At 35.0% G+C, this 10,677-nt stretch overlaps 1 protein-coding gene across 4 annotated transcripts; it reads right to left on the bottom strand.

Moving 5' to 3' along the window:
• Positions 1-4,763: 4,763 nt before the first annotated feature.
• Positions 4,764-9,440, bottom strand: LOC141721217 (transcription factor bHLH110). Of its 4 annotated transcripts, XR_012574674.1 has the most exons (8): positions 8,667-9,440; positions 7,535-8,198; positions 6,532-6,666; positions 6,325-6,390; positions 5,679-5,744; positions 5,514-5,572; positions 5,252-5,308; positions 5,132-5,165 (listed from the first exon to the last, which is right to left on the bottom strand). XR_012574674.1 is itself a non-coding variant. In XM_074524033.1 (7 exons), exons 1-7 carry the CDS (start codon positions 8,798-8,800, stop codon positions 5,019-5,021), a joined length of 1,263 nt encoding a protein of 420 aa, XP_074380134.1. In that variant the 5' UTR covers positions 8,801-9,434; the 3' UTR covers positions 4,764-5,018. The 4 variants fall into 4 exon arrangements, 3 of the variants coding, with proteins under 3 accessions (XP_074380134.1, XP_074380133.1, XP_074380135.1); XM_074524033.1 differs by lacking the exon at positions 5,514-5,572 and having other exon boundaries at positions 4,764-5,165; positions 5,685-5,744; positions 8,667-9,434; XM_074524032.1 differs by lacking the exon at positions 5,514-5,572 and having other exon boundaries at positions 4,764-5,165; positions 8,667-9,428.
• Between the last annotated feature and the right edge of the window lie 1,237 nt (positions 9,441-10,677).

Below are 10,677 nucleotides of genomic sequence, written 5' to 3'. Positions count from 1 at the left end.
TTATAAATTAGCTTCAAAAGTTCATCATATAGATGAGACTATAAGACAAGATTTGAATAGATTAAATCTTTAAAATATTATCAAAATAAAATGAAGTTACGAGATACTTCATTTGATGTAAACATCATTTTGAAAACTTGACCCTGCCAACACTCAACAATCGCCCAACCGTAGCCTTTCTATCGAAGTGCTTTGGGTAGTGTTGCAGAAATATCCAATTGGATGATGAACTCATTACGGGAGTTTACCGCGCCAGGAAGACCACTTACGATGATCAGTCGTAGTAGTACAACCCCACCATTTTCTACATGTAGAGGAGAACCTGTCGGATTTACTTGTCAACCGAACACTGAACTCCTAAGGAATGGACCGCCTTAGCGGAACTTCCAGGCCATTTGGGCCAATATAATAAGGCTGGGCCGGCGCTACTCGACCACTTACGCCACTCCTAGTTCAGATGAAATCCATGACTCTGAAACGTAAAGCTCGTTTCCCCCTTTCCCCAAGTAGAAACTTGTTGATACGGCTCCACCAAGAAGTCGTACCTAGTTGGAAAGGAAAACTCACCGATATTTCCCAGGCGATGCCTGTTAATGGATTAACTTGTTCCAAGAATTTTACTTCCCGAATATTGGGTAAGTAATCAAAAACTCTTTTACCAAGACAGCAACCTTGTTGCGAATATAAAACACACCACCGAGCCGGATCCCCCAGGTTTTGAGCGAGTATTTAAATCCCCTTTTTAAAAGGAAGATCTTAAATATAAAAATAGTTTTGGGATCCGCTCTAACTTTTGAAAATCATTTTAAAGACTCGAAAACACTTTAAAGAGTGTTTGGAGTAAAACTGATTTAATGAAGTAAATCAGTCCCCGGAATATTTAGAAAATGACTGAATATTATTATTTAAATAATATTCCCATAAAGAATTATCTTTATAAAAATAATTAAAGTAGAAGTATTAAAACTTATACTTGAAATAAACATTAAATAACCGAAGATATACTTATATGAAAGTATTATCTTTATTTGAATAATCGAAAATAAGTTGGATTATTGACACCTTATTCTTTAATAAAATAAAGAATATATTTCAGCAAATAATCGGAGTCATAGATCCTCAAATGAATATTCAAATAATATTCAATAAATAAAATAAGCTGAGTCATAATACCTCGAATGAATATTATAAATAATATTCATTAAATAAAATAAAGGAGTCATACATCCTCAAATGAATATTCAAATAATATTCAATAATAAAATGAAGTTTAAAGTTATCGAATAAACCTTATTCGATTAATAGTTTGGAAAACTATAACCATATATATATATAAATATATATATATATATATATCCATATCCATATAAAATCTACTCGGGATCCTCGACTCCCGGTTTTAGAAAATATTTTCACCCTTGGGTCCCTATACTAAGGGTATATGCAAGATACAACTATCCTCTAGCATAGGTATTATCAAATAAACCAACAGATATATATCTCAAGAATATAAAACAGGCATGCATATATACCATATCACATGCTACAATATATCGCAACATTTGCTAAATAACAATCATGCAATATCACAAGATAATGCATATACATACATTTACATCACAACAACAGTGTATCGGATAGAATACTTGCCTGAGCGACTGGGGTTACGAATGGCTCGGGACGAGTCTGGTAACCTATAAACAACAAGTAAGTTGGAATTAAACCAAAATCACTTGTAAATCTATACTTTAACTAACTTAGACTCTAACGCTTGTTTTGCGCTCACTGATTTGCTTAAGTCGCTCGGGTACCCTCGGCTCCACCATTTTTAATAATTTAACCTTTACGGGTTTTAAAGCGATTCCTTCGCGAGTGTCTTACCAACTGCCTAACACACTTACCATAAATGTTTCATACATTAATTAACCCTTTTTGGTCTTTAACCTATGTTTTAAAGTAAGGCGAGGGAGAAAGTTTCGTTCGCGAAACGCCGTTACTTGAAACGGTCGTTTCTCCTAAACCGTAAATCGGAATCGAACGAACTACATATCAAAACGAAGCTCGTAACATGAGCTATCTAATCATGGCAGTGGTCACAATCTAGCAGGGGGTTCTCGGGTCCTAATGCTATGCACAAAAACAGTCCAAAGAAAATCGGACGTTACGACGGCTATGTTTACGCGATTTCCAATATTTTAAACCATTCAAACCCATTCCAAATCAACCCCAAATCCAACCTCAATCCATCATACAACAAACATCCATCCTTATCACATCATAACAATCCCAACAAATCCACATTAACCATTTATACTATTCTTTATCATGAATTTAAACTACACTTAAGTTCATTAATCAACAACCAAGATTTACAACTTCAAAAACAACCCAAAACTCATTAATCTCTACATACACAATCATCAAGCCTCTCATGAACTCTAATACTCATTTTATGCTCTTAACTTTCAATAACAAAGCTTGGTTAAGAGATTATACCTTCCTTGGAGAGTGGAGAATCAAGGGGATGGCTTGGAATCATCTTTAAAGCCCTTATCCAAGCTTAATCTAAACAAAACTTCAAGAACACAAATTTTAGTTCTTGAAAACACTATTCACCATCTTCTTTGATGATTTATAGAAAAAAGATTGGCTTGGATTTAGAAGCTTAAACTTATAGGAAGTATGTAACTTAACTAGGAGAAGCTAGGATAATTACCTTGCTAAATAATAAGTGGAGGAGCTTGAACTTCCATTTTTTAAGAAGAGAACCCGAGAGCTTCATGAAGAAGAAGAAGAATTTTGTGTTTTGCCTTGTCTTGATTTTTGGTTGGTTGATTTGGTTTTGTTTTTGATTTAGTAAAGTACCTTCTTGCCCTTGGATTTGTGTGGTTACAAAGCCACCACACCTCCTCCTTCCCATGCCATGCTTATCTCATCCACATGATGTCATCCTTCCTTCCTTGTCTTCTTTCTATTGGTTGGATGACATCATTCCCATTAATCCCTTTGATTAACTTCCTAATCGTTTGCCTAATGACCGCTGATCTGCTATACGGTTCGCTTAACTTTCGTTCTCGTTTTATCGTTTGAAGGATCATACCCGGGATCTTATTACTTAGGTTCCCTTAACCTTTCTCAATATATTATATCCCTTTTTATGATCCCCTCCTATAATCCTTTTATTTAAATCCTTTTTATCCTGTTACCTTATACTCAATTCTCTTCGTATCTTGTGGATTTCCGGGAAAAACCAAAGTGTTCGGAATTGGATTCTGACGATCTTTACATACACTTATATACTTCATAGAGTACTAATAATATCCCATAAGATCAATATCAGAACCCCTACATAGCGTGGCATGAAAAGTTTTCTCGTTCAGCAAAAACACTATTCATAAGGGTTTCAAAAATTCCCAAAAATTGGGGTTATTACAGGTTGGGCCTTCTAGTATGAATATCAACGTTCTCACCCAAACCTTGGGCCCAGAATATAAGAGCTATTTAACAAAGACCATCTTGAAAGGGAAAGTCCAAGCCCAATGGTTGGGATTAGGAATCGATCAGGAAATGTTGGCATTGGGCTGCGACCAAGAAAAAATTATCGCCCAAAGGTGGCATCCCGTCACGAGGAAAGGTTCCGGCCCAAAGGTCAAGCCCATAATATAGAAATCATTCTGCGAAGATTGTCAATAAAGGAAACGTTCTAGCCCAAAGGTCAGCATTTGGTCTCTGTTAAATTCAAAACCAATCAAATCGAGATTTATTCCTATAATGGATTAGGCCCCATCCCGGCTAACAGGGCTCGCCCAGTTAGAGGGGTCGAAGGACATCGCCCCTTTATAGATCTCAGGTCTAAAAGTCCATTACTTAGTTACATTTTTCCTCTTGGTTCTAGGTTAACATTGTTTTCTATGTTCACGAGTCAATGACTTGGCCGCCACACTCCTAAAAGGTAACCGGGCTCGAAAGGTTCATGACGACTCTACTCAAAGGCGGTGGTCCCGATCCAATAAGGTATCGAGAAGGTGAAGCTCATCTAGGTTACTTGTCTAGAAGAACTAAGTTTGACTTGATCTCCTAGACGTAGGGGTACGTAGGCACATTGTATGGAACCAAACGACGCTTGCGAAATAGAAAAAATTCGACATTAGCTCTTAACTGCAAAGTCGGTAATCCATACAATCTCAACCATCCCCAAATACAAAACTCTAACCTCAAACATCTTATGTCGTTTCTCGTTTTCAACTAACGTCTGTGTTGTTCCCCGTTGTCAACTAACGTCCTACGCTGTTCGTCGTCGTCAACTACCACCACAATTTCAGCAACCCTCCCCGAATTTGTTTTCACCAAAATATTCTTCCATTAACAGGGTTGTACAAGTTTATCGAAGTTAAAAATTAGTAGCGTGTAAACGTAGTTATTTTTATTTAAATTACACATATTCAAGCGGTGTTCAAAATTTGAAAGAGGTTTAATGTTAATAATTTCTTTATTTCTTGAAATTTTTTATATTTTTTTGTTGTGTTTAAATGATCGGTACAGATAATTTTGAGAATTAAAACTGAAAAGAGTTTGGTTGCGGTGTACAGCATTCTTGTAAATAATTTTTGGTAAGACAAACAAAATAAATTTTTCTTTTTCTTTTTAATTTCTCTATCTTTTATTATTCAGAATTAGTTTGGACGCGGTTAATAATACTGCCTAGATGAAGTCCCGTACAAGACGACGAAGAAGTGAACAGAAGGTAATCAATGAAAGCATGATAAATTAAGAATGATAGATTGATCAATGGGTGATGGATCAAGGTTGGTCCATCCCAGGGTGTGCTACAGGATGACCAAATTTGCTCCATCAAAGCCCATATATAAGCATCACGAGTACTTAAGAATTAGGAAACTAATCAATATCCTCCCATGCATATCATGATACATGCACGACATGATTCAGACTAGTGTATTTATCTTGCTTTAACTCTATTGCAATCTAGCTAGCTAGTCTTATGACGTTCGAAAATGGATTCAAGAAAACCCACTGAAATTCGGGGGAGGCCAAACACCTCCCCCGCCATCAGTAACGTAGGATAAGCATGACAAGGGCACGAGACAGAGCCCTCGGGTCCTGAGATCCCTCGTCCCCTCCTCTTCTCCGGTTACATCTCCTGTACCCTGATCATCCGAAAAGCTAAATTAGCTGATCAACACAAAATTGCATACGTTATGAATGAGTTTGAGTGTCTGTTTCTTCCTCTTACCACTTGTATCTTTTTGGTCCTGTTACGCGATGACTTCATGTATGGGACGCTGAGAGTCTACGTACAGAAGACGAGAAGATAGTTAAGGTTTTGTACGATCAAAGTTCTAGAAGATATATATATCACATTTTCGCAACAGATTAAAGTTACCAGATGACTTAGTAATAATGAAAAACACTTGACTAGATCCTCCATGACCCTACATATATATTTGTAAAAAATAAATATTTTCAAGAAATCTAATTTCACTCTAAGTAGCTACCACTGCAGTAGTTTAACAACCGTTGTAGCGGCTATTCCTGCAGGTCTTACAAGGAGAACCTGTATGGTAATTTAGTTATCTTCAAAATGTATTCGTGTGACGCTATTAGAACAGGAGTATATATATTAAAATTAGAATGTTAGAAATTGAAAGTCACGTATATACCTCAACCTGGTTTTGGAGAAATTTGATATATCCGATAGCCTCCATTAGTACTGATGCTGTATCTGTCTGCAGTATTATAGTTGAAGTTACATCCGGTTTTTATAATATAGACATTCTAGGGGCTACACGGACATTTACAATTTATCTAAAAACAAAGTTTGTGGTTTTCATGGATATACGTGCTATTGCCAATAGATAATATATGTGTTTGTAGTGATTCAAGCACCTGAAAACTTTTTTATTGTGAGAATACTTTTACGTGTCCAAATATTGGATTCGAATAATATTTTAAAAAAATATATTTTTTTTATTCTAAAATAAGTGTTCATATTCGAGTATTTATGTCCGAGTATCGAATTTCTAACACAAAAATTTGAAAATAAAATGAAGAAGCCCACTATACCATATAACAGTAAAAAGCATGGAGAGCTGTTGTTCTCCACATTTTTAAGAGTTAACACAGTTACTCTAGCTGTTTTATGTTAAAAAGAGTTTTTCATGCTAAAATCATATATTTATTTTGCAATAACCATATAATGTATGCAAATATATATTTGTATTTACCAAATTATTTGTCACATTTAATTAATTAAGAAATATGTACCTTTAATCAATTAAAAAATAAATTTAAAGGCAGAAAATGTACCTTGCCAAAAGGTGCCACTAGTTGCTGGAGAGCTGCAATTCTATCTCCCAATTTCTCTTTTCTAACCTGATATAAATGAGGCAAGATTTACAAAAACACAAATATTAAACAATATTTAAAAGAGAAAATTTTAAGCTCAGTTGTAACAAAATGTAATGCTTTCCTTAAAGAACAAAATACATGAGCATTTATCTTTAAATTTAACACCTTAAAGGGGGGACAGGAAGAGCGTGAATCCAATCGAGATTTCTTTGGTGCTGCTTGAGGTGGCTTAGTTTCAAGTGAACTGCTGGGTCTCTTGACTTCAGAAACTCCAGTATTATTGAAGGGTGATGATGATACCTTTGAGTTCAAGGTTATGAATTGTTAATAAAATGAAAATAAATCACTTTCACTAAAATCACTTTTAATAAAAGACATGATATGTCTGATAAATGTAGAAAGAAGAATGTATAAAGCCGGAAGTATCTTTTTATCATCAAAAAAGAGAAAGGCATGCATATCCCCTTCGGCATCATTTTATAACTTCAATGAAAAATTAAACAAATTCACTTTTGTATGCTTATATATTTCCTTTATACTAATTTACTTTCTGTAATATTTATATATTTCATGTCTGAAAGAGCATATATCTACTTAAAACTTAAAAGCACAACTAGCCAGATTACCACATTATAATTGTTCTTTTGCCCTAGCTGGAATAGTTCAGAGTCAGCTCATTAGTCTTGCATATAATTATCTATTGTTATTTCATTACTACTTTATATTAAATTAATTTCCAGTAGGGTGGAGTAAGATATTACTTAGTAAGCTTAGATAGGAGCGATCATATGTATTAATCCGCTAGAAGGTGATTAATATTCTGTCTAGTGTCATCATTCATCATCTATGTAGATGATTAATTACAACATATATGTGTTAAATAATATAAGATCATGTTCAAAATTTTCTCTACTAACATAAAGTTTTAGAGCTATTGGTTACTGAACAATATGAATGATTAGAGATGTGGGAGTTAATTATAAGTGATGCATGATTAACTATATGTTCACTTACATTTTTGCATGTCGATATGATCACTATATATATTTGTTGGTAGAAAACTTGAAGAAAGATAATTACGAAGAAGAAGAAGAAGAAGAAGAAACATTGACACGAATAAGGTTGTTCAAGAAGAAAACTCTAAGAATAAGGTTGTCATAATACTCACATTAGTAGGACAATTACTTGATGGCCTGCTAGGACTTAATTGTAGCTGCATATTCTGAAGACTATAAGGAAGGCTGCTTTTGAAAAGGCCAAGGTGATCATGGGGAGATTGGCTATATCCACAACTAAATCTCGCTGAATTGAAGAGATCTAAGGACTCCAAATTCATGTTTAAAGAGCTCGACGATAATGTGGAATTTGAAGAAGCTGCAGGTTGATTTAAGTTTGAGATATTAATGGTTGGCAATATTTGGCTGAAGGTTCCTCTTGCAGCACTAGTACCACTTGCAGCAGATATAGGACATGAGTAGTACTTCTGTTGTGGAGTATTGGAATAAAATCCTCCACCACCTGGAAGTTGAAAGCCGTCGATTTGACAACCAGAAGAGAAGGTTCTAAGCAAATTTCTCTGCTCATTTTTTAGGTAGTCATCGCTCGAGTGATGTAACAAGTGTAAATCTTCTATGCTCGTTGATGATGAATTGTTTAACATTTCAGAAAATCTTGGATATGTGGAACGATGAACAGAAGATAAGGCGAGATCTTCTTTAACCCTCGCAAGTTGAACTTGATCATGAGCAGACAAAGATGTGAAGCTTGATCCAAACCCCATTTCTTGGGTCATGGAAGGGGCATTAACATTCGGACTAAATTCCCCGTTATTCCTGCACAGAGAAATATATATATTAATTGGATAATATAATAAACTATAGCTACTACAGAGATAAGGGAAAAAGTCAAACAAATCAAGCTTGAAACCCTAGAAATTAGTAATATGCCGCCAATATATTAGAGTAGGAAAATGTACTGTTGATCTCCTTTACAAGTTATGTTCGAAACCTTAATTATGAATTAAGCTAGGAGAATATACTATAAAATTGATTATACATAAGAATATCCAGAAAGCATCGTTCAAGCTTGCATGGAGGCACTTTTGTGGCTATAACAAGATGAAATCAAGATGTAGGGTTAAAACAAAACAAGTGAGATTCCAGTATAAAAATTCAAAATGTTGTTCAATTATGTATTATCAAGTGGCTAAAAATATCACAACTTAGATGTTGATTTGAGAACTAACTTAATTTAAAAAAAACTTGTGTGGGATAAGGAGGGAGGATGAAAGGGAAACTTACAAGATGGGATTAGGGGACCAAGCAGCAGCACGGCTGGCATCAACTTGAAAAAAAGGAGCATCAAAAGGAGAGGAACACTGATCAGCAAGCTGCTGCTGCTGTTGATGCTTGTAATGAGGATTTGCAGACTCCATTAATTTATAAAAAAAAGGGCAATATATTTATATAATTATGTAAAGGGGATGCTCGAAAATCCCAAGATCAATGATAAGTGATTAAGTAGAGAAATAATAATTACTAGTTAGAGTAAAAGGGGAGAGGGGAGAGATCTATAACTAGAAATTAAAACAGTAGAATTTGTTCAGGTGACAACCCAAAAACAAGTTGGTGGTGTGCTAGCCTTAGCTTTTAGACACTTGATATCTTTTTTTTTTCATTTAGTTTGAATCTTTACTCTTTCAAAGCCTCTTCTTAAAGTAGTCTTTAAAAGTAAGAAAGCTAGGCCTATCATATATGTTTTGCCTGCTGCCCCTTCTGACCTCTCTCTCTTATAATTCCTTTTTTTTTCTCCAAATTTCTCTTTTTAACTCCAACTTTTTGCAACTCGATCCACGCACACACATGAATATGTTATGTAAATAATAATTAATTACTACAGTACATGCTTATAATCTCGACTCTAGCTAGCACACTCGATGCCTGCAATTACAGGGAGATGATTAATTACAGAAGCTCCTCTCTACATGAGCATATATATGAATATGATTAATATCCTGCAGACTCTGCCTTCGATCCCAAGTCTTTCAACAAAAGTCTCATTACACAAATGATGGACCCCATTTCATCATCATCCTCTCCCCTCATGCCCACATGTTCCTCAGCTTTTTTATAATTATGTGTCTCTCTCTGGGTTTGTATCATGTATGCATGTATATCTGTTTGTGTATGTGGTATCTTTACAACAGTGAGGTGTGCAACAGGGCCGTCTAAAACCTCCTTATTAATCAGTTGATTTAAAACCGGTCAAAAGAACACGTCTTATACCACAATACTTTTAAGAAATGTTAACCGATTATCAATATTGAAATTTGCTTTGCTGATCTTTGTTATTTTTCTGAGTTCCGTTCCGTGTCATCGTTTTAAACTGTTTTAGACTTGCTAATAAGCTTTCAGTTGTTTTTACAGAAATGATACAGTACGTATATTACTTCCAGTCCTGACCACGTTATTTAGAGACAGTTTTTGAAACTGTGAAGAAGTACGTCGTTTTAACCTGTACACAAATATCTAAGTAACCTCCTCTTAATCAATTTAGTAATTGACTACTCTGGTCCACTCATATAATAATCTCAAATAAAACTAATTCATCCAGCAACTATTATTCCCCACATCCGCATCACTTCCTAATTAATTAATTAGTCTGATGGCCGCCTGTACCCATTATTGTAGAAATTATTGTTCAATTTTTTAAAAATTGTCGATAAATTGATCAAAAATACTTATCTGATTTGACTGATTTGCACATTTCGCAATAAATTGCATGCTGCACTCCCAGCAAACGTTCTTAAAGGCCAAAAAACCGCTGCTACAGGTGCCAAAAATGTTATTGCAACGCTTTTGGGATTACAATTTTAGCCGTTAGGAAAATACTCTATTGCAACCCCAGCACATCTTATTGCAACGCTTGGTTAGTTGTTATAGAAACATTCTATTGCAATATCAACCAGGGTTGCAATAGGAGTTGATCAGTTTGGCAACAGGTGTTTGACAATCAGTAGAATATTGTGGACCCCATATGTGGGTATTGATGCAACCCTTCTGCAACGTTTTTTAATGTTTTTCGCAACAAATTTAGACTAATTACTAGCAACATTATTAAAGACCTGTTGCAATGCTTTTACAAAAAAAATTGACAGGAACTATTTATAAATAGTCATTCCTAAATACCAATCACCCTACTGCATTCAATTCAGCCCAAAATAAACACCACCACCATTCTACCTTCACCATTCTAGCATCACTATACTACCATCCCCATACCACCAACTTCAAATTCTAAACCACTTAGTAC

The sequence above is a fragment of the Apium graveolens genome, chromosome 4 (assembly GCF_009905375.1).
Source record: "Apium graveolens cultivar Ventura chromosome 4, ASM990537v1, whole genome shotgun sequence".
Lineage (NCBI taxonomy): Eukaryota > Viridiplantae > Streptophyta > Magnoliopsida > Apiales > Apiaceae > Apium > Apium graveolens.
This window is presented reverse-complemented; position numbering and strand designations above follow the sequence as displayed.

Excerpts from the sequence above, each read along its gene's own strand:
- LOC141721217 (XM_074524032.1), bottom strand. The coding sequence starts at position 8,800 with ATGGAGTCTGCAAATCCTCATTACAAGCATCAACAGCAGCAGCAGCTT. Across the intron at positions 6,667-7,534 it reads CAAGTAATTGTCCTACTAAT|GTATCATCATCACCCTTCAA; the intron begins GTGAGTATTATG and ends TTGAACTCAAAG. Across the intron at positions 5,745-6,324 it reads TAGTGGCACCTTTTGGCAAG|ACAGATACAGCATCAGTACT; the intron begins GTACATTTTCTG and ends ATAATACTGCAG.